This window comes from Equus asinus, chromosome 9 (genome assembly GCF_041296235.1).
Source record: "Equus asinus isolate D_3611 breed Donkey chromosome 9, EquAss-T2T_v2, whole genome shotgun sequence".
In the NCBI taxonomy this organism is placed as follows: Eukaryota; Metazoa; Chordata; class Mammalia; order Perissodactyla; family Equidae; genus Equus; species Equus asinus.
In genome coordinates, this window is record NC_091798.1 from 53,524,087 (window position 1) to 53,548,400 (window position 24,314).

Below are 24,314 nucleotides of genomic sequence, written 5' to 3' on the forward strand. Positions count from 1 at the left end.
GCCTTACTCTTTCCCATCCGTGGCCACTTCCAGAGAGTCAAGGGTTTAGTAACAACTTACTCACTTAGAAGAGTTGGGACGAGGTGTTTTAGAGAATCAGATATTCTAGTTAACTGAAAAAAATTTTTTTCACAGCTCCTGTTATTGAAAATCTCTCTTAAAAATTAGCATTTGTTTCTGTCATCATAAGTAGAACATAATGAAAATAATCATTGCTAGTTGAAGTTATTTTAATGCTTTTTGTATGTTACAAATACTAACTTTTATTGCCCTGCTCTGTAGACAGAGAAGTTTTAGGAGATTTACCTAAGTGAAAACTTCGAAAATAGTAGTGTTTCACTTTACTATATTAATTTCTTCTAAAATCTGTGAGATTAGAAGAAGAAAATGTAGAACTTGGTGAATTGAGTTCTAATTGTGTGGGACCCATTCATTAAAGTTTTGTTTGACCAAGAGTTTATGGAATATATTTGATTTAGACAAAGCCATGGTTTTTTTGTTGCTAAGATTTTATTTTTCTCTAACATTTTGTTATTATTTATTTAATGATAAATGCTACATGCAGTTCTATGATACAGAGAGGTACTCATTATGATAAAAATAACAATTATTCTACTTTAGAAATTACCCTTAGGCAATGCTCATATCCAGTAAAAGATTTATGTAAGAGTGTGTTCATCCCAGAAAAAGTAGAAAAAGTATTTAGAATAACCTATCTACATTCAAGAATAGGGAGATTAAATTTTTTATTTTACCACATAAATTCTTTAGTATGTTTTACAGGCATTAAAAATTACATTTTGAATTAATGTTTATGATGTGAGAAAATGCTCCTGATGTACATAGGAAAAAAAGGACAAAACTGTGTAATCGTAACATGCATGAGTGCCTGTCTATCAACATATACATAAAACAGAGATGAAGGAAATAATCTAAACTTTAGTAGTAATTTCCTGTGGGCTGTGAGATTTAAAATTTCTCCTTTATACTTTTCAATTTTTATAAATGATCTACAGCTGTTGGTATTTTATATTAAATGTAGGTGTGTACTTAATAGAGTGTTTGTGATGAAATAAAATCATGTGTTGGAAGGTATTGAAGCCTATAGAGGCTGCTGCAGTTTCACCAGCAAGTGTCAGGTGCAAGGAATGTTGCCTACTCAATGCTATAGCGTTGGGGAAATAAAAGGAAAAATAATATAAAAGTGTTGTCATGAATTTTAAGATATTTATGATTTCATTTATAGGTCAAATAACAGGATAATAGATCTTTCTTACACAGTGACTCTGGAAGACTATGGACTAGTTAAAATGCGTGAGATTTTTGTCTCTGACTCATCTCAGGTAAATATCATTGAATATTATTAAACAGTTCTTATTAAAATGGATCTGTTGTGTGCATGTGTATGTTTGTTTCAATATGCTTTTTTGAATTCATATCTCAGGGTGTATCTGCTATAGAACAGAAGCCGTCTTCTCTTCCTCCAGCACCTTGTCCTTCAGAAATCCAGACAGAGCCTCGTGAAACCTTAGAATACAAAGCAGCACTTGAGCTAGAAATGTGGAAAGAGATGCAAGAAGACATTTTTGAAAATCAGGTTACTTTTAAAATGTTACTTAAAATCTCTGTTTTTGTCTACTTAGTATATTTTTCCTTCTCCGTAGTAGGCTTTTCTATGTTCCATGAGTACCCCATCTAGTCCTTTTGAATATCAAGAATGCCTTACGCTTAAAGAAAAACTGAGAATAAAAAAATACTCAATGTGATAGATTTGCAGGAACCACTCAGAAGGATCCCCCTAAACTTTGTCCATGATTCTTGGGCAAAATTAGGAATGAAGGTTAGAGTTCAGAGGTTAAGAACTTGAAGATTTCTTTTAATTTCAGGTCCTCATTCAGCATTCCCTCTGGAATCTGGAATCATCAGTCTCTAAACCAGAGAGTTAGAAAACAGAAGTTACCATCAGCTTTATATTCTCCTGAATTATACTTATATGGGTATTTCTTGCTTCAGGCAACCTCTGTTTTTTTTCAAGAATGAAATAGAATGCCTGAAAGAAACATATCAGTGATCAGTATTAATTTTTTAGCTGAAAACAACCGATTTGTTTATTTAAAATATTTAGGATTTTTTCATGACTTTTGCAGCTAAAGCAGAAAGAACTGGCTCATATGCAAGCTCTTGCAGAAGAATGGAAAAAAAGGGATCGAGAGAGAGAATCACTAGTAAAGAAAAAGGTAATTACTTGCATAGAATTTGAAGGAAGAAAGGAAGAATATTAGTGATAGTTTCTTTTATATGCATTAAAGAAAGTCTCTTGAAGGAATAACTCATTATAGTGGTTGTCTGTTGGCCTGGATAAAGTGAAGGGATGGGTCAGGGGTAGAAGAAGGGATTTTCATTGTAAGGTGTTTTGTGCTTTTTGGATTTGGAACCCTGCAAATGTGTTACCTGTTCAAAAATTGTATAACTATGAAAAATGAATACTCTAGAGAAAAAGAAAATAGCACATTTAAGTATATATAAAAATGACAATCTGTAAGTTAATAAAAAGCATCAAAAACTTTTAAGCTGTTTTTAAGAAATGAATCATAAAATAAATCACATCTTTAAAAATGATAGCATGAGACCATCTGATCTTAATCTTATTCTGGAAAGCCAAAATCTAATATCTATCTAGTTACACTCAAGTTATTGAATAAAATAGCTGTGACAATTAGGCTTATTTCAAATATTCCAAATGTAAGTCTTTAAAATACTCTGGTATTAGTGGTTAATGAAGTGTCTGTAAAAGGGAAAAGATAACCCATGGCAGGGTGGTTTGCTCCACTGGGCCAAGAGATAGAAGTAAGGTATGGACTAGAAAACTCTTTAAAGTTATTTTCAGGTCTCTGACTTTAGACCATTTACATTTAATGTAATTATTGATGTGCTTGGGTTTAAATCCGTTATCTTGCTCTTGGTTTTCTATTTATCCCATGTATTCTTTGTTCCTTTTTTCTCTCTTTTTCTTCTTTCTTTTGGATTCATTGACTTTATGATTCCATTTTGTTTCTACTATTGCCTTATTAGCTATGCCTCTGTTTGATTGTTTAACTGTTTGCTCTAGGGTTTACAATATACATCCTCAACTTATACAGTATACCTTCAAATGATCTTATTCTATTTCATGTATAGTATAAGAACTTTACAACAGTGTACATCCATTTCTTCCCTTCCATCCCTTGTGGTGTTATTGTCATATATTTTGCTTCCTACATATGTTACAAACCCCATAACATTGTTATTTTTGCTTTAAACATTTACTTTTAAAAGAAATTAAACTTTGAGGCAATAATGTTTTTTATATTAACTATATATATACATTTCTTGTAGTATGGGCCTGCTGTAAATGCTGTCAGCTTTTGTTTGAGAAAGTCTTTATCTTACCTTCATTATTTAAAAAGATATTTTTACCAGGTATAGAATTCTTGATTGACTGTTTTTTCTTTCAAATCCATTTGTATTTTGACTTGTATTCCTGATGGAAAATCTGCTGTCATTGGTGTCTTTGGTCCTCTATGTGTAATAATGTGTCTTTTTTTTTTCCCTCTCACTGCTTTTAAGATTTTTTTATCACTGGTTTTCAGCTGTATCATGGACCTTGTTCTGTGTGTGTGTGTGTGTGTGTGTGTGTGTGTGTGTGTGTGTGTGTTTGTCATACTTGGATTCTTTGAGCTTCTTTGATTGTAGTTTTTTTGTTTGTTTTTCTTTTAGTCTTCATCAAGCTTGGAACATTTTGGGCTTTTGTTTCTCAAACATTTTTCCTCTCTTTTCTCATTCTTAGATTCCAATTTATATGTATGTTAGACTGTTTGATATTGTCCCATAGGTAACTGTATTATTTGTCTTTTTTTTTCCTCTCAATGCTTCATTTTGGATATTTTCTATTGCTGTGACTTCAGCTTCACTGATCTTTCCTTCTGAAGGGTCTAATTAGCCATTAATCCCACCCAGCATAATATTTCATACACTGTATTTTTCATCCCTGGAAGGTTCATTTGGGTTTTTTTAAAAAAACATATTCTACTTTTCATCATGTTTGTGTTTTCCATTATGTTCTTGAATATCTTGAATATATTTATGCTAGTTCCAACATGAATATTATTTTGAGGTCAGTTTTTGTTGTTTTTTTTTCTCATGGTTATAGGTTACATCATTCTACTGCTTTGCATGCCTGATTTTTTTATTAGATGCCAGAAATTGTGAATTTTACCTTCTTGATTGCTAGATTTTGTTATATTTCTTTAAAGAGTGTTGGATTTTGTTCTGGTGTATAGTTAAGTTACTTGGGATGAGTTTGATCCTTTTAAGCTATGTTAGACTGAGTCTAGAGCATCCTTTAGTGTTGGGCTATTTAGCAATATTCTCCTGACGACTCTACCTGCTTCCTAGTTCATCAGAAGATCCCTCCACTCTGGCTGGTAGGAATCTGTACTATTCTCAGACCTGTCTGAGTTCTGGGAGTTGTTCAGCCTTTTTCTTTCCATTCGTAATTTCTCCAGCCTCATAGAGTTTCACCTCAGGCATACATAGATCAGTATTCAGCCACAGATTTGAGGATACTATTATGCAGATCTCCACTGCTCACTCTCTATGCATCTCCCTCCTCTCCTCACAAATTTTATTTGCCTCAGCCTCTCCAGTCTGTTTCTTCAACTCAGCAAGATCGCTAGGCTCTGTTTTGGTTCCCCTTCCCTGAGCTACAGTCTGGAAACTGCACCCAGGCAGTAAGCTAAAGTTGTTGTAGGACTTGGCTCATTTGTTTTCTCTGTCAGGGATTACAGTTCTGTGCTGTTGTTGTCCAGTGTCTGAAAACAGTTGTTTCATTTATGTTATTCACTATGTGTTTATAGAGGAGAGCAGTTAGTCTTGTTATAGGTGGAAGCAGAAGTCCCCTGGGCCTTTGACTTTAAAATAGCTGTTTCAACTTTGTCCAACTTAATTCTCAAGCATTAAAAACTTGAAAGACTAGTGTGCTTTAAAAAAGCTAAAAGAAGAAAAATATAACATGACTACTCCAAAGCCTCTATTCTTAAGTGTTCAAATAACCAAAATTATAATAACTAGAAGCCTTCACATGTATTTAAACATTATACTAGCTTTACTTAAAAGTGACTAATATAAAAGTTATATTTACAGTTCTCAAGTATCATATATTAATTGAATCTGAGTGAGCTAGAAAATATTTTAATCTTTTATTTAGCTTTTAAAATAAGATTAGTTTATCCTTGAACCATTTTTTCATGCCATTGAAGAGTTTTTGTTGAGGTTTGCAAAATTCAAATCATGAAAAGTTAATAAAATTACTAGAATTGTGACAAATACAACTTATGCCATAATTGAACTTTTTATTGCCCAAAAAAAAGAAAAAAATCAGTTTAAGTGTAATGAGTTGAAAAACAAACCTCATCAAATAAATTTTTGTTGGTTGTCATTTTGGTAGTAATCATCTCTCCAGTTGAAAATTTTTAGTTGGTTTCCATGTTTACAACTTCTTCCACCATTTCAGCTCAAATTGACAAGATCCTGAGTAGTTGAAAATAACTCCAGTCAGAAAATGGAATATGATGCTTATCTACTTGGCTGAACTGTTTATTTGAATTAGTCATGTCAAAAAGGTAGATTTGAGTTTGCCATTTTCTTTCAACCTAAGTACATTTTGAGAGTAACAACTCGTTTATCTTAATGTATCCTATCTTGAAAGAATATTGTGAACTAAGATGTGCTAATGTGTGATGGGGTTTTAAAAATTTTATAAGCCACTGTAAAATTGAGTCATTGGGAAGAAAAAAAGCAGTTTTTCCTCAATATGATGAAATCTTTTAGAGCTGAGTGCTGTGAGAATCTCACAGTGTTTTTTATGTGTATAATGTATGAGGCTTTTCTGCTAATTTATTCTTGTTTTATTCATCTAAAGCTTTTTTAAAATAATGTGTGATTTCTTCAATACTTTGAAAGTTACCTGAAGGAGTCTGTGTAATACTGGTGGAACATTATGCAATCATTTTATTTTTATTTCTGCTATTCTGCACAAAATAATGAACTAATCGTAAATTAAAGCTTATCTACTTATTATGAGGAGCTTTGTCCTACCTTCAAAAAAGATATTAACTAGTTAATAGCCTATCACTTCAAGGTGAAATGGTGAACTAGTCTATAGAGTAGATAAATTATGTCAAGTTAGAACTGAAATGAATTTCGTAATAGTAAATGAATACTTCATGCATATGATCTGCACCGAAAGTTATATATGTATCTCATTGTGACTGATTTGGTTTTTTAATCTATCAGGCTTATTGGGTCCCCTTTTGAGACCATTTTGGAGGGATTATTCTGTGTCCTGAAAAAGAGCAGATTGTTTTTGTGTAAATTTTTCTGTTTGATAAAATCATGCATCCTCTTGAGTTATACATAAATTTTTTCCCAAATAAATGAAGCCTTGGTTAACTTTGAAGTGGATATTATTATAACATTCATTTGGGGCCTCTGGGGTGGAGTGTAATATTTACAACTATACCAAACCTTTATTTCCAGAAACCAGTGTATTGGTAATTTTTTTCTCCTTTTACGGTTTGCTTTTTATAATGACCTGGTTGTATGGATGATCCTGCTAAACCCAATGATTGTTAACTAATGAATTTATCTTAAACTGATTTATGATTACAACATTCTGATCCTGTTCTGCCTTCTGAATAGCTGAGATAAAGTTTATTCTATCTTCCTTATGACTTCCCTTCAGAAAGCTGAACATAGCTGTCATGTACCCACAAAGAATGAAGACATCAGTTCTATATAAGGGAGCATGAAGAAGTGTTTCATAGATAAGACCATGCTTTCACTTTGGTAAAGATTAGAAGGTATTGCCAGGTGGACCCAAACAAAGTTTGAAATAGGCTAGACATGAAGAAAATTGTATGTAGCTTGGTGTGAGAAGAGGGGAGGAGAGGGTGTGCCTCACGAAATAAGATAGGAGAGGTCAACAGAATGTGACTGCTTTTGTATTCCATTTTGAGGAGTTTAGACTTGATCCTGTAGACTTTCTCAGCTAGGGTTTCCTGAGAGAATTAAGCCTTACTGCCCAAAGGCATCCGTTGTTGGTAGTAGATGAACTCCCTTCTATGCATCAACAGTAGTAGAGTTATGTACCATTTTAGGAGAAGATAGAGAAAATAATCACTCATATTATTTTACATTTTCTGTGGTTCAGATGATAAACCCTGCTTGGAGAACGATAGAAACTTGAGAAACTATTTTTTTAATGAAGATTTTTATATAAGGGAATAAGGAAATCAGATTTTCATTTTAGAATAATTATTCTGATGGAAGTATAGTGGGTGGAGTAGAGGAATGTGAAACTAAAGTCAGGGAGACCAGGAAAGCAATAATATGTATAAAGAAAACGATGGCTGAAAACTAACAGTAGTGATAAGATCATGGAGAAAAGGGGAGTGGGTGCTAAAGAAATGATCTTAAGGAGGTTTAAGATCTCAAGCCTTAATGGACCTTCAGTGCTACCCTATGACCCTACTGCTTTCCCTAATCAATTAATCCTCATACTCTCCAGAATAGTTCATTCACACTGTTTTTCTCTTATCAAATGATTCTCCCTCATCCTCACTCAATTTGCTTTCTCCCTTTCTAAAACATTTCCTCTGCTTGACTTTCTTTACTATACTATCCTGGTCTTCTACTATCTTTGCTGGTCTCTCCTTCCCAGTTTTCATACTAGATTCTTCTCTTTATCCCAACCTCTACTGGCTTTATTGGCTTTCCCCAAGGGCCAGAATTTGAATATCTTTTCACATTTGCTCTTTGGGTGATCTCATCTGTTCTCTTGCCATTATATACAAGTGATATATAGATTGTAAACACACACACACACACACACACACATATATATAAAATGTCTGTCTACTTCCTCTTCCCTGGACTCTTCACTTGGCTGTTCACCTGCCTATACTACACTGCCAATTGGCTGTCTAATATGCTTCTCAAATGTAATTTGTATAAAAAGAAACTGTCTCCATCCTACATACATTTGCTCCTATTGATTCCCCATCTTAATAAATAGCAATACCTTTTACTCGGTTGTTCAGGCTGTAAGCTAAGTCGTCCTTTACTGTTTCATTCCACATTCTAGTTCATTAGTAAATCCTCTGGGCTCCACATTCAGAATGTATCCTGGAAACTAACCACTTTCAACCACTTCCATTGCTACTTCACCAGTTTAAGCAATCATGATCTCTCTCCTAGATTACTGCTGTTACTTCTTAACTTGGTATCCCTTCCTTCATTCCTGGCCCCTTAGCTTATTATATCCATATCAGCCAAGAGTGAGGCTTTTAAAATATAAGTCAGATTATGTACTCCTCTGCTCAAAACCCATCATACTGCTCATCATATTTAGAATAAAACTTGAAGTTCTTACTGGACCTACAAGGCCTTAAAATGATCTGTCCCCTACCTTCCTCTATGACCTCATTTTCTGTCAGACTTCTGTTTACACAGCCTGTTCTAAACCACACTGGCCTCCTTGTAGTTCCTCAAACGTACTAGGCCACTTCCCTCCTCAGGATATATAGAAGGCTCTTCTTTCAGAGATAGTTTCTGATCTCTGATCTCTGCTCAGAATAATCTGAGTGAGGCCTTCTCTGATCACTGTATCCAAAGTAGTGCCCTCTTCCCCCACCCCCAGGCACTAACTGTCCCCTCATTCTGCTTTATTTTCTTCATAGCATTTACCTGTTATTGCATTAAATACCCAATTCTTTGTTTATAGTCTATCGTCCCTCAGAATATAGGTTCCACAGGACTTTGTTTTGCCCAGGGTCAGCTAAGTATACAATAAATATTTGTGAAAACCAGAAGGATTGTTACTTCAGGTTTTTATACATTTTTGAGTTCGAGATATGTGGGAATATTGGCATATTCAGCAGGTATTTGGGTTTATAGGTCTGAAACTCTGGAGGGAGGTTTGACCTTGCAATATAAATTTGGGAGTTCTTAGTATATGTGATAGTAGGTAGATGAGATCACCCAAGGAGCTCATATAGTATGACAAGAAAAGACATCCTTAGACAGAGCTCTCGGAACACAGGTGTTTGGGTTGGCAGAGGAGGAAGAACACACAGTTTGAATATCCCTCACCATCCTGTTTGCCTGTCTCTTTCTGTAAGACTTTTTTATGTGTAGCCCTCAGAATTTGACACATTTATATTAGTGATTTGGTAAAGGAAGGAAGGCATGCTTAACATATCTTTAGATGAACCAAAACTAGATGGTAGCATTAACAATTTATAAATAATTTTGATCGGTTGCTATGCTGGGCTTAAATCATGAAAGTGAAGTTTAACAAGGTCAAATGTCAAATTCTGTTGTCAGGTTAAAACAGTCACTTGGGCAATGGGTATGGTTATCCCAGGTTTAAAAACAAAAACCTTAGAGATTTTCTTTGACATAACAGTGTGACTAGCATTCTGAAGTAGCAAATGTAATTTTAGACTAATTTAAAAGATATGTGGTGCCCTAGTCTTTGGCAGTACATATTCTTTGGTCCCTGTACTGATGAAGTCACATCTGGGTACCATATTTTTGGAAGAAGTTAGTCTAGAATCTAGACTCTAGATTAAATCTGAGATAAGATATAGAAATCTTAATGTGTGAATAATAGTTGAAACTTACATTTATCTTGGAGAAGAAAAAAGACTAGAAGAAGATATAATGGCTATCACCAGACTCAAATATGTGAAGATACATTTTTTTTTCTTTGTCCAAGGAGTAGCAATAGTATTAAAGGGTGGGCTACTAAGGAGCATCAAACCAGGGCTTTCTCAGCAGTAGGGAAGAGACAGTCAGGATGGGGCCTGGGACCTGGAGGCTAGTTGGTGAAGAGGACGGAAAAATTGGTTCAGAAAGTCCTGGTAAGAGTGATCAGTCTAAACTGAAAGATAGAAGACTATGGAAGTCCTACATCCTGTACAGGCTGAGCAGGTAGACCTCTTATCCTGAATGAGACATCCTTACAGACAGATCAGAGCAGGACTGCTGATAGAAATTGGGGTACTGGGCTAAGGGCCCAAGCAGGGACTCTGGCTTCGGAAGCAATGAAGGACTCAGTTATTGGAACTGTAATAAAGGGTCAGATCTGAGCCAATATGAGGACTGACTTGAAACTGACTAGCTGATCTAGCAACAAGATTAGTTCCAGGGAAAGAGCATAAGTGACGAAAAGGGATTGAGAGGAGTACTGGAGTATTGAGCAAAGCAGATTTTAAGGAGCTAGGTTTTGACTCAACACAAGATTTTCCTAGTAGTCTAACCACCCAGTGGGACAATGGGCTTCCTCAGGAGACTGAATATTACTAGAGATAGCCAAGCAGAAGCTGGACAGTCTTTCTTCCTGAGAATACAGTAGAAAGAACTTCTGCTTTGAATTGGTGGGTGTAATTCTTATTTGCAGATCCTCTGTTTCAGTGAAATTATAATATATGCATTTTTGAATTTGTGTGTTGTGAATTTGAGGCAAAGATAAGGTAACTTTTCTTTTGTTATTTTTTAGGTAGCTGAATATACTATTCTAGAAGGAAAACTTCAAAAAACCCTAATTGACTTAGAGAAGCGAGAGCAGCAGCTTGTCATTGCAGAATCAGAGGTACTGTATTCATCTATCATGTATCTTCATTTCACAGAATCCATATCTTAAGTTCATACCATTCATTTCTTTTTCCTTTGTTCTTATATTAAATATATTTCATGGAAATTCTTTCAGACATTATGGAGAAAACTGCTGTTCAGCTGAAAAAAGTGTATTTTCTATGTTAGAATGTGAGAAAGAGGTAGGATAGTGTTTGTTATTTGAAATGGCTATTATGCAACCAGCTTTGGCTGACTTCTGTGATAGTGGAGATTATTGCTTAACTTTCCCATTATGTGAAAGGAATGGATAGTTGCACTACTTAGAGAAAAGAGAAAAAGTAGCACAGGCTCAGGGGCCTAGAATCCTGATTTTGTTTTCAGTAAGAAGGACATATTCCTTTTTCTTGCCCATTAAAGATTAGATTCCAAAAACAGATGAAAACTTATGTTAGTAATATGCCTAGTTAGCATTTTTTGTTAAGTCTTTTGAAATTTTACCCTGAATACTTTTTAAAATTACTATAAAGTTCATTTCAAAATAGGATTTCTTCCACATTAAATTTGTATGTCCCTTCCATTTCAAAATAATCAGAATTTATGCCACATTAAATTTATATATCCCTTCCCTACTCAAATGCGTTTCTAAAAAAATTTTCTCAGCGTATCACCCTACCCTTTTCTTTATGCATTTTCTGGCATTTCTAAATTGATTTAGATGTTTAAACTTAAATATAATGGATATTTGTTCCTAATAGTAAGACTCTGTCATCTTCTATGTGATTAGGCAGAACATAAGAAGTTTCTAAAATTTGCTTATGTTAATAAAATTGGTTTTATTCAAACCGGAATTTTAAGTGATTAGGGCCTTTTCAAATGAATTTATAGAAGTTGTATATGGATTTTTGTATATTCTTTGTATTTGGAATTAAATGATGATGGATTAAAATTTATAATTCAGTGTACTTAAATGTTTAGTAACTGAAAGAGATATGGAAACTTGTAAATATTCTGAACATTTGACTGTGTATGAGAATAATAGAATACTGAACAGTATAATACAAATAGTAATAGGCCAACCTCTTAAAAATGCACTTGTTTTAAGCTTCAAAGAGAAAGAAAGGAGCTAAAATCAGAACGTGAGCGGAACCTGCAAGAACTTCAGGACTCTATTCGCAGGGCCAAAGAAGATTGTGTTCACCAAGTAGACCTAGAAAGGTTAAAGATCAAGCAGCTAGAAGAGGAAAAACACCGACTTCACCAGCAGGTTAGAAAAAATACCTGTCATCTCTTTACACTTAGAGTTTATTTGCATTCTGGAAATAATAGTGATAGTTCACTAAAGAGTTCTAAAAATTCTCAGTAATTTGGACTATTAATCATATTTATTGCACTGAGATTCAAATATACTTTAAGTTGGATCTTGTCCTAATCAAAGCTAACACTATATTGGAATAATTTTCCTTCCCTTATAATTATTTACGTGAGATTGTACTGTATTTCAGATAACTCTCAACTTAAAATCCTTTTCTGATAAATCTTTTAGTAAACATAGATATATTTCTTGTATCACTGGACTAAATTCCTTTAAGAACCAAATTTCATGAGAGAATTGTCTATGCTTCCCTCCATTTCCTCACCTTACACTCACCTCACAACCATTCCCACTCTGCTTTTGTCCCCATTACTCCCACCTGCCCCAGTTGTTGGAGAAGCTGCCAATGGCTAAGTCACCGAGTTCACTGGGTATTTTTCATTTCTCATCTTACTCAAACTTATTGTACTTGTTTTTCTATATTCTCTTCTCTCAACTTCTGTAACACCACTCTCCTTGTTTTCCTCTGCTTTTCTGGCCGTCCCTGAGGCTCTTTTGCAGGCTTATTTTCCTTTAGCCATTAAATGTTAGACTTCCTCCAAGCTCCAGACTTACTCTGTACTAAACAGTCTCATTCATGCCCATGACTTCACATTTATATCCCAGACCTTTCCTTTGCACTCTAGACCCCTGTATCTAATTGCCTTTTTGACGCCTCTACTTGGATGTCTTAAAGGCATTTACAACCCAACATGATCCTCCTATTCATACCTGACCTTCCTGTAAGTGTTTTTTATTTCAGTAATGGACCCCTCTAATCTGTTTGTCCTGCTGCAGCCAGAGTGATGTTTTTGAAATTTGGGAATCATGACTCCCTCCTCTAAAACCTTTCAATGTCGCCTTAGTGCTCATAGGCTAAAGATCGAATCATTACCTTGCCCTACAAGCCTCTGCATAGTTTGGACCCAGCCTACCTCTCACACCTCATCTCCCAGTCTTTCACCTCTGCTGTATACTCTCCACCCATGCTGGTTTTCCTTCAGATCTGCAAGCATACCGTGCTTGCTTCACCCATAGGATCTTTGTGTGTGCTACTTTTTCTGGGCCTAGTGAACTATACTTATCCTTGAGTTTTCGGCTGAAGCATCACTTACCCCAAGAAATATTCCCTGACTCCTCCCCAAGTCTAGGTCAAGTTTTTTTTTATATGTTTTCATGGGATAGTATTCTCCTATTCTTTTTCTTTATGATATGTCATAGCAGTTTGTTTTTATTTCTTTGAGTGATAATTTGATCAGTGTCAGATTGTTAGCTCCATAAAACTGTTTTCATTTATATCTGTGTGCCTGGACCCTAGCCAGTCTTCAACATGTAATAGGGTTTTAATAAATATTTGTTGAAAAAAAGAAGGATCAATCTATTAAAAATTAAGCCTATCTTTCTTGAAAAATTTCAGTGTAGGTTAGATATGTATGGTGAATGCCTCCAAAGTCTTCAGTAAATTCTAGCATGAAGAATAGTTTCCACAGCAGTTCAGGGTCAGTTAAGGCACATTATTTAGGTGGTTGGCAGTATGAATTTGATTGTTATTATAGAGGTCTCATTTAAAATATGGAAAATAAAGTTGTAGAAGTGGCAGTTGTGATGGGAATCACCAGTAATGGCTTTTCTTCTTCCACTTAGAAAGATTCAGCCGTCTAGAACAAAGACTTCCAACATCACCAGGGCAGCTCTTAGAAAAATCCCCTCTCTCTGTCCCCAGCCTCAGCTTACGTCTTTGTGGGAAGAACCTTTGTAGGAAGAACTGGTATTTTGGAAAAATTACCCAGGGCACTGCTAAAACATAATCTAAGACCTGGAACAAAAACTGTGGTGGTGTGGGGACAGTGGAAGTTTCTGGGATACCCAAATTGCTAAGCCTGTGACTATAAACATTTCACATTTTCTGTGTAAGAAAACTTTTAAGGTCCTTGCTCTGAACCAGGCTACAGGTACTGTACACACGTGTCTAAGTAGACAGGTAGAAGGGACAGATAGACATACCATCAGGGAAAACTGATAAAGAGAAAGTATCTATATTCAAATATGTTAAAGCAGTTACCAGAACTCAAAAAATAAGCATAGCTGATGGCCACTTAGCAAAAGAGAAAGAGCCCAGTATGCCTAATAACTTTACAGCCTGATTGTAACTATAATACTTGTTCATAATAATTTCCCTGAATGGTGGAAAAAATACCAAATGTTAAGTTTATCAGCTTTTGTTTAAAACAGAAAAGAGAGAGAGATTGTTTAGACAGGTTTCTACTCAACTTTAAAAATAAAAGTTTGGATGTTCAAAGAGGTAGTTTAGTTGTTTGGAATGTTTTTATGCTTGAGATATGGAATACCTCATTGCCTAAAGATGTTAGATAAATCCTGATTAGAATTATTTGTATTTATTGGCATAAAACAAGAATTTATTATTATTGATAATTTAAGTTCCATTTTTGCCACAAATTTTCTCAGTATTTCAAATTTAGTTAAGTCTTATGTCTTAGTAAAGAGGTAATTGGTTTATCTAAGTGATGCATAGTCATATTGGTATGTTTTTGGAGAGCATCTTTAACAGTACTTGTTTGCATTTGATAAAAAAAAATTCCAGATTTGAAAAGAACATCTTTATATTTTCCCCTTTTTTTGGTACTTTGAAACTATTTTAATGGAAATTATAGAGTGTGTAGTCATAGCAGTCTGTCTCTATTTTTTTGTTTTTAATTTGAGCAAGTGTTGCCTGCTTTCATTAGAGCGTTATTCTAGGGGATGAAAAGATCTGAATTCTCTTCGTGCCTCTGCTGCTGACTAACTCACTAGCTATTTGGCAGTGCCTCAGTTATTTACCTCTTTGACCCTCAATTTTCTTACCTATAAATATGAAGAGATTGGGCCAAATCATCTTTAAATTGTCTTAAGTTGTAATAGTATTTGAATTATGAAACTCATACAGTATCAAATTATAAGAATAAATACTGCATTAAAATGAAAAGTTTTTATTGCTAATAATCTGATATATCTGTAATGCTCTATCCTTTCTTGTATATGACATCTTAAGAAAAGTATAAAGTATTATATTGCGAGGTGACTTTTTCATTTACCATCTAAAATTTAACAGAAATGTTCTCATGATACTGATTTTATAAGAAATTTCATACTCTTAAATTAAAATTTTTTGTGTATTATCAGTTCATTTGCTAAACTTTTAGGATTTCCTCATTTACTTTATGTATTTTCTAATTTTTCTGCTATGAGCATGCTTTAGAATAAGAAAAAATTGACTCTTGAATTCTGTAATATTAAATTTTGCATACTATTGTTTTAAAATGGCTATAATTTTTTTTTAACACAGCTTAATGATGCTGAAAATAAGTATAAAATTTTAGAAAAAGAGTTCCAGCAGTTCAAGGATCAGCAAAGCAACAAACCAGAAATCCGTCTACAATCTGAAATAAATCTTCTCACCTTGGAAAAGGTAAGACCCGTGTCAGTTGACCCATGTCAATTTGTGGCAACTTGTCTTTTTTTTTTTTTTTTTTTTGTGATTTTTCTCATTTTTATTTGTTGAAAAAAACACCAGATAAGAATGATTAGCAAAGGAAGAAATGAACAATTAATGTTATTTTTCTTTAACATAGTGACTCAAATGAAACATAAGAAGAAGCAAATTTTAAAGTTTTTTTTATTTGAGCACAAATTTGGGTAATGTCCACAAATAATGTGCTTTCTTTTTCTGCTTTAAATTCTTGTTGCCCCATGCCTCCTGGAATTTAAGGCTGAAGTATTTCAGCTGATTAGGTAACTGCTTAAGAGAATCCTTAAAATTTCAAACCAGCCTCAGACCGCTTTGGAATGCCTGCTCATGGTATGCCAGCTAAGAGAAAGAGGCTCTTGCCGAAACCAGCACCAATTTAATGACCTGGAACTGACATTGACAGTGATTGTTCCATCATTTCTCTTGCCGCAGGTCAGAAGACAATGTCAAATTTTTTTTTTTTTAAATAATGTTATGATAGATTACAACCTTGTGAGATTTCAGTTGTACATTTTTGTTAGTCATGTTGTGGTTACACCACTTCCCCCTCTGTGCCCTCCCCCCACCCCCCCTTTTCCCTGGTAACCACCGATCAGATCTCCTTATCAATATACTAACTTCCACCTATGAGTGGAGTCATATAGAGTTCGTCTTTCTCTGACTGGCTTATTTCACTTAACATAATACCCTCGAGGTCCATCCACGTTGTTGTGAATGGGCCAATTTTGTCTTTTTTTATGGCTGAGTAGTATTCCATTGTGTATATATACCACATCTTCTTTATCCAATCATCAGTTTCTGGGCATGTAGGCTGGTTCCACATCTTGGCTATTGTAAATAATGCTGTGATGAGCATAGGGGTGCAACGGACTCTTGAGATTTCTGATATCAGGTTCTTAGGATAGATACCCAGTAATGGGATGGCTGGGTCATAGGGTATTTCTATTTTTAACTTTTTGAGAAATCTCCATACTGTTTTCCATAGTGGCTGTACCAGTTTGCATTCCCACCAACAGTGTATGAGGGTTCCTTTTTCTCCACATCCTCTCCAACATTTGTCACTCTTGGTTTTGGATGTTTTTGCCATAGATGTGTGGTTTTATCTCTGGGCTTTCAATTCTGTTCCATTGATCTGTGGACCTGTTTTTTGTACCAGTACCATGCTGTTTTGATCACTGTAGCTTTGTAGTATGTTTTGAAATCGGGGATTGTGATTCCGCCGGCTTTGTTTTTGCTCAGGATTGCTTTAGCAATTCGCGGTCTTTTGTTGCCCCATATGAATTTTAGGATTGTTTGTTCAATTTCTGTGAAGAATGTTCTTGGGATTCTGATTGGGATAGCATTGAATCTGTATATTGCTTTAGGTAGTATGGACATTTTAACTATGTTTATTCTTCCAATCCATGTGCAAGGAATGTCTTTCCATCTCTTTATGTCATCGTCAATTTCTTTCAAGAAAGTCTTGTAGTTTTCATTGTATAGATCCTTCACTTCCTTGGTTAAGTTTATCCCAGGGTATTTTATTCTTTTCGTTGCGATTGTGAATGGGATTGAGTTCTTGAGTTCTTTTTCTGTTAGTTCATTGTTAGTGTATAGAAATGCTACTGATTTATGCACGTTAATTTTATACCCTGCTACTTTGCTGTAGTTGTTGATTATTTCTAATAGTTTTTCTATGGATTCTTTGGGGTTTTCTATATATAGGATCATGTCATCTGCAAACAGCGAGAGTTTTACTTCTTCGTTACCTATTTGGATTCCTTTTATTTCTTTTTCCTGCCGAATTGCTCTGGCCAGCACCTCCAGTACTATGTTGAATAGGAGTGGTGAAAGTGGGCACCCTTGTCTTGTTCCTGTCCTCAGAGGGATGGCTTTCAGTTTTTCCCCATTGAGTATGATGTTGACTGTGGGTCTATCATATATGGCCTTTATTATGTTGAGGTACTTTCCTTCTATACCCATTTTACTGAGGGTTTTTATAATAAATGGGTGTTGGATCTTGTCGAATGCTTTCTCTGCGTCTATTGAGATGATCATGTGGTTTTTGTTTTTCATTTTGTTGATGTAGTGTATCACGTTGATTGACTTGCGGATGTTGAACCATCCCTGTGTCCCTGGTATAAATCCCACTTGATCATGGTGTATAATCTTTTTGATGTATTGCTGTATTCGGTTTGCCAAAATTTTGTTGAGGATTTTTGCATCTATGTTCATCAGTGATATCGGCCTGTAGTTCTCCTTCTTTGTGTTGTCCTTGTCAGGTTTGGGGATCAGAGTGATGTTGGCTTCATAGAATGTGTTAGGGAGTTCTCCATCTTTGTCAATTTTCTGGAACAGTTTGAGGAGAATAGGTATTAAGTCTTCTTTGAATGTTTGGTAGAATTCTCCAGAGAAGCCGTCTGGTCCTGGACTCTTATTTTTGGGGAGGTTTTTGGTTACCGTTTCTATTTCCTTACTTGTGATTGGCCTATTCAGATTCTCCATTTCTTCCTGATTCAGTTTGGGGAGATTGTAGGAGTCTAGGAATTTGTCCATTTCTTCCAGGTTGTTCAATTTGTTGGCATATAGTTTTTCATAGTATTCTCTTATGATCTCTTGTATTTCATTGGTATCTGTTGTGATTTCTCCTCTGTCATTCCTAATTTTATTAATTTGCGATTTCTCTCTTCTTTTCTTGGTGAGTCTGGCTAGGGGTTTGTCAATTTTGTTAATTCTTTCGAAGAACCAACTCTTTGTTTCATTGATCATTTCTATTGTCTTTTTTGTTTCAATATCGTTTATTTCTGCTCTTATTTTTATTATTTCCCTCCTTCTACTGACTCTGGGCTTTGTTTGTTCTTCTTTTTCTAGTTCTGTTAGGTGTCGTTTGAGGTTGCTTATGTGAGCTTTTTCTTGTTTAGTGAGGTAAGCCTGTATTGCGATGAATTTCCCTCTTAGGACTGCTTTTGCTGCATCCCAAATGATTTGGTATGTCGTGTTCTCATTTTCATTAGTCTCCAGATAAAATTTGATTTCTTCTTTAATTTCTTCAATGATCCATTGTTTGTTGAGAAGCGTGTTGTTTAGTCTCCACATTTTTGCACCTTTCTCTGCCTTTTTCTTGTAGTTGATTTCTAGTTTAATAGCATTATGATCAGAAAAGATGCTTGATATTATTTCAACTCTCTTGTATTTATTGATGTTTGCTTTGGTTCCCAAAATATGGTCAATCCTTGAGAATGTTCCATGTGCACTTGAGAAGAATGTGTAACCTGCTGTTTTTGGATGAAGTGTTCTATATATATCTATTGAGTCCATCTGGTCTAATTTTTCATTTAATTCTATTATTTCCTTGTTGATTTTCTGTCTGGATGTTCTGTCCATTGGTGTTAATGGTGTGTTGAGGTCCCCTACTATTATTGTATTGTTGTTGATGTCTTCTTTTAGTTCTATTAAGAGGTGCTTTACAAATTTTGGTGCTCCTGTGTTGAGCGCGTATATATTTATAAGTATTATGTCTTTTTGGTGGAGAGTCCCTTTTATCATTATATACTGTCCCTCTTTATCTTTCTTTATCTGTTTTGCTTTGAAATCCACCTTGTCTGATATTAGTATAGTGACACCTGCTTTCTTTTGTTCATTATTAGCTTGGAGTATTGTTCTCCATCCCTTCACTCTGAGTCTGTGTTTGTCTTTGGGGCTGAGGTGTGTTTCCTGGAGGCAGCATATTGTTGGATCTTGTTCTTTGATCCATCCTGCCACTCTGTGTCTTTTGATTGGTTAACTAGTCTTTTTTTTAAGGATTTACCATGAGTGTTTTTTTTTTCTGCTTTATCTCCCCCAAATCTTCCCAGTATATAGTTGTATATTCTCGTTGTGAGTGCCTCTAGTTGTGGCATGTGGGATGCCGCCTCACTGTGGCCCGACGAGCGGTGCCATGTCTGTGGCCAAGATCCAAACCAGCGAAACCTTGGGCCTCCGCAGCGAAGCACGCGAACTTAACTACTTGGCCACGGGGCCAGCCCCATGAACTTAGCTAGTCTTAATGATCAATTTATAAAATCAATAAATGATACTTGCATATACAATATAATAATATTTCACTGTACTATTCTGATACCAAGTAAGAACACATCAGAGAATTCAAGGCACATGACATTGTCAGTACTTGAATTTCTTGGCTTTTATCAGTAATAGCTTATACTAATTAGGGTCCTTGTTTGCAAACAACAGAACTGATTAACTGGGAATAAAGGGGCTCACAAAACTGTCGGGAAGGCTGAAGAACCAGTTTCAAAATATGGGCAGGAACCGGGGAAGCAAGACATGGCCTATCCTGTCACAAAACAGTCAGTGTGCTACTGTTGGTGCCATCACTGCCATGCCAGTGGATTCAGTGTCCCCTGATTCTAGTGTCATACTGTTGAACTCTCAGTTTTGCAATAGCTATTGTGCATATTCTCTTTGCATTTTACTTACTCTTTAGATTCAGCATCCCAGATAGGAGCATTTTAATCATAGGCCTGTACCCTACTCTTAGCTTGGAAGAAGAGATCTCCATCCTATTTTAATTATGATTGGAAGCCAGGTCCTGCTTCTCGTTTATGTTGGCAGTTCCCACAAACAGAATGTTCAGGTTCTAGGCATTAAAAAATGTGTAATGTCCAACAGACAAAGTTTGACAATATGTGCTCTTGCATTTTTTAGTTTGTTAATGTTTAGGCATTATTAAAAAGATATAGCATACACTGCAAAATAACATAGATAATAAACAGGAAAATAACCTTGAGAAGTTTAAGGATTTAATTGTTGTGTCAGCCCTTGCCTGTCTTTTCCCACTTAGCTTTGTATGAAGGCTTCCTTGCCCTTTCTCTTCTGTAGATTCAGCCACTAGGGGGCACTAACAGAAGTGAGGTGGGTGAGAGTTGGGAAGATGCCAGGGTAGTTCTTTCTTCTCTCTCTCTCTCTCTGTCTCTTTCTCTCTCTGCTTCCCTTATGTTCTCTGGTAGTACAAAATACCATCTTTTTATGTTTCTGTCTCCCACCAGACAGCCCCTGTCTCTAGCTTCCTTTGGGCAATCCTCACTGTGGTTCTAGCTTACTGTATAACCCCAGTTTCTGGGTTCCTGGTAGCAGGAACTGCTACTTCCTGGTATTTCCTTTTGTAATCCCTCCTACCCAGGAGAGGTAGGGATTCCTGCTGCTGCTAATCACTGGGTTGCCTCACCATATCTTCTTTGGCATTTCTGCTCTTCCATTATTTATATAACCAGTCGCTTGTATTAAAATACCTCTGTTGGAAAGACCTAGAGTGATTTCTGTTCTCCTGTCATGATGCTGATTGATACAGTTGGTTTTTCATTATCCAGCAAAGATATGTACTATTTATAACACTGTGCTAAATGCTATTATGAATGATTCAAAAATGTTCAGGATAGAGTCAAGTAAATAACAAGTTACAAAAGGAGACAAGGAACTTAAATAATTATAGTGAAAGGCAAATGATAGCAGGTCTAATCTAACTTTCTCTTACTAAACACTGTGAATGCAAAAGGAAAGGAAAGTCACTTTTACTGAAATCAACACATTAAGTATAATGAAGAAGTGAGATTGGATATGAAACCTAAAGGATAGATGAAATTTTAACTAGGTAAATATGTGACTGAGGTTATTCCAAGAAGAAGTATTGGACAGAAGTACAGAGGTTAAAAAGTCTATTGTATATTTGGATAACATCTTGACTAGAACCTAGAGTTTAATCAGTGTAGTAGTTTCAAAATAAAAATGGGCCTGATAAGAGAATGCTGGAAATAAAGGTAATTTTCGGCCATATGAGGGAAGACCTTACATGCTAAGTTACAGAATTCGTATTTCATCCAGTAAGAAAAGTCAGATTACTCTCAAGTTTATAAGATTATTAGATCTATTACTTTTGAGATGCTAGCAGAATAATCTAAGTGGAGAAGTTCACTATGTGGTAAAAAATGAGAAAACGTAGTAGGAAGAGAGAAAAGGGCTATACTTACAAATTTAGGAGTCATTTGAATAAAGTAACAGCCTTAGAAGTAGATGAAATTGCTTAAGGAGTATTTAGGAAGGACAACTGAAAATAACAACTTAATGGGAAAGTTCACCTTCAGGGACAAAAAGCAAGAGTCAAGGAAGGAGGCTAAAAAGTTTTAGAGAAGTAATAGAAACAGTCTAGTGTGGTGCCCAAGGGAAAAGGAGGAGTTTCAAGAATGAGAAACTAGGGGGCCGGCCCCGGGGCCAAGTGGTTAAGTTCGCGTGCTCTGCTTCGGTGGCCCAGGGTTTCACCGGTTTGGATCCTAGGTTCGGATATGGCACTGCTCATCAAGCCATGCTGAGGCGGTGTCCTACATAGCACAACCATAGGGACCTACAGCTAGAATATACAACTATGTACTGGGAGACTTTGAGGGGGAGATGAAGGGAAAAAACAAAAAGATTGGCCACAGATGTTAGCTCAGGTGCCAATCTTTAAAAGAAAAAAAATACCAAGGAGAAACTAGAGCTTTAAGAGAGGAGGGGATGATTGAAGCCTAGAAGAGATAGTCTTTGAAAGAAGGAACACTGTTTAAGAGGCAAAACGGGTGAATATATAAAACATTTGGAGGCAAGAATAAGAGTGTGGTAAAAAAGTCTTTTGAGTTGAGGAGGATATTAATTAACTGGTTTCTTCTAGTGTTTCTGAACTCTTTAAATGTTTCTGTTGCCTGTCAGTTGCCTTGATATCTTTGGTTCCTCTTCTTACCACCACATCTATTTATTTGCAAAATCGTGTTGATTCTGCTTCGTACATATGTGGACAATCTCTTCATTTCGCCATTTTTGGCCTTCTCCGCATTTCTCTGCCAGCAAACTTTAATCTAGTTGGACATTTCCCACCGCTTTTTTTTTTTTTTTTTTACAAAACCAGGTATTAAAGTATTTCTGTGTTTATAAATATGAATTCTGTGGTACCTACCAGAGATAGTTGAAGCACTCAGACAGTGTCTAACTCATTGATTCTCACAGCTCCCTTCAGTAGGAGTCAAAGAGTATTTCCCTTTTACCTTGAGGGAATTCAGAGAAAAAATATCTCAAAATTGGAACAGAAGCATTATCTTATTCATCTTTTTCTGAATAGAGACTAGATAATATCCACCATAGAAATAAAGTGACTTTTAAAATTCCTTCTTTTAACTACACTTCTACCAAAGGATAAAAATCACTAAACATATTTAAAAAGTATAAATAGTACCAGGAGCTTGTCGAGAGAGAGAGAAAAAAACCACACAACTGAAGTACCTCTGTGTCTGACCGAATGAATTCATTCAGCATGTTTAAGTGCCTAGGAAACAAGGCTTCTCAGCTCTTCTGAAAATTCTTTGTAAATTTTTTTGGAGCCAGAAGAGGGCAGAAGCTTATTTCTTAAGTTGTAACAAAGACATAAAAGCACAAAAGGAAGATGTAAGTGAAAAAGTATCTGATTTAGTCTGTAATTTCCGGTTTGTCTGATTGAGAGCTTTTTTTTTCTTTTCTAATTACCCATTCTCTTCAGTATAACACAGATACTCCCATTTATACTGAAATGGTCCAGAAATAAGTTAACATTAAGATACAGGGAAAGATGAGAAGCAAGAAAAGAGAGTAAAAGCAAAAGTACATTATCCTTCTGAGACCTCACTTTTAAAGAGTTCTTAATATAATTGGAGAGATGACTCAGAGAGCTTGAAATGACTGTGCATAATCAAATACCAGGAAATATGATAGAAACTTTTTGTAACTCAGAAAAGAGAAATCATTGTTCAGAGTATAGTAGTTTTAAGACAGCTCCATGTAGAGGTGAAATTTGAGCTGAGCCTAAAGTTTCAAGTAAGAAGAGAAGAAATTGAAACATGACAGGCTTAGGAAGTAGTTTGGGCAATGAGGAGGGTGTTGGGTACACCATCCTGGTGGTTGGAGTAGAGGGTTTCCTGTTGAGGAATACCAAGAAAGTAGGTTGAGTAAGTCGGATGGAAGTTCTATTTGGAGTGCTTTGACGCCTAGGCAGAGGAGTTTAGGCTCAGTACTGTAGGCAAGAAGTACCTATTGTAGATTTTTTTAGTAGAGAGTGAATTGATCTAATAGTGGTTTGTAGAATTTGTAGATAGAATAGGTTTGAGGCCCAGGAGACAAGAGAAGATGAGGAGAGCCTGAGCTAAGGAAATGGCAGTAGACGTGTAAAGGAATAAAACTAGAAAGTATTTCAACAGAGAAATCAATAGTTCCTTGCGAAGATTAGCACTGGGGAATAGGGGATTAGAGATGAAGACAATGCCAAACCTCTAGTAGAGAATTAGAGTTGTAGGTGTATCGAGGGGAGAAACAGGGAAATTGAGAACCAGTGAACGCTAGTCTGTGCTTTCAGTCTTCACTAGCCTCTAAATCGACTCTATGTCCTGAGCCGAGTTTTTGTTTCATCTATAAATTGGCTTATGATATAAGTGCCAAGGCTTCCCCATGTCTCAAATCTGTTTACAATAAGTGCTCATAACTCAGAGTCTTTGAGTGCCCTGAAATTACATCAAAACTTTGGTTGTGTGCATTTTTCTGGGAATTGGGTTCATATATTTCTTTAGACTCACTATAGGAAGTGATATAGAAACATCTATATCCTTAAAAAAATAAGAAAATTAGGACTCATTGATTTGGTAATAGGAATCAATTAGAAAAATGAGGTTTGTCTCTCAGATTTGATAGCTACAGTTTTTTATTTATTAAGAATAAAGAAACTATATG

The 24,314-nt window shown here is 35.5% G+C and overlaps 1 protein-coding gene across 5 annotated transcripts in view; it reads left to right on the forward strand.

Moving 5' to 3' along the window:
• CEP120 (centrosomal protein 120) overlaps positions 1-24,314 on the forward strand; it is a 74,498-nt gene that overhangs the window by 28,328 nt on the left and 21,856 nt on the right. For 4 of the 5 annotated variants that reach the window (XM_044780388.2, XM_044780387.2, XM_044780390.2 and 1 more), the window contains 6 exons: positions 1,247-1,343; positions 1,445-1,597; positions 2,148-2,237; positions 10,601-10,693; positions 11,780-11,941; positions 15,372-15,494. In XM_044780388.2, coding sequence (XP_044636323.1) covers positions 1,247-1,343; positions 1,445-1,597; positions 2,148-2,237; positions 10,601-10,693; positions 11,780-11,941; positions 15,372-15,494 — 718 coding nt within the window. Of the gene's footprint in view, positions 1-1,246; positions 1,344-1,444; positions 1,598-2,147; positions 2,238-10,600; positions 10,694-11,779; positions 11,942-15,371; positions 15,495-15,794; positions 15,940-24,314 lie in introns of those variants that run through there. The other variant, XM_070517500.1, reaches the window with a different exon arrangement.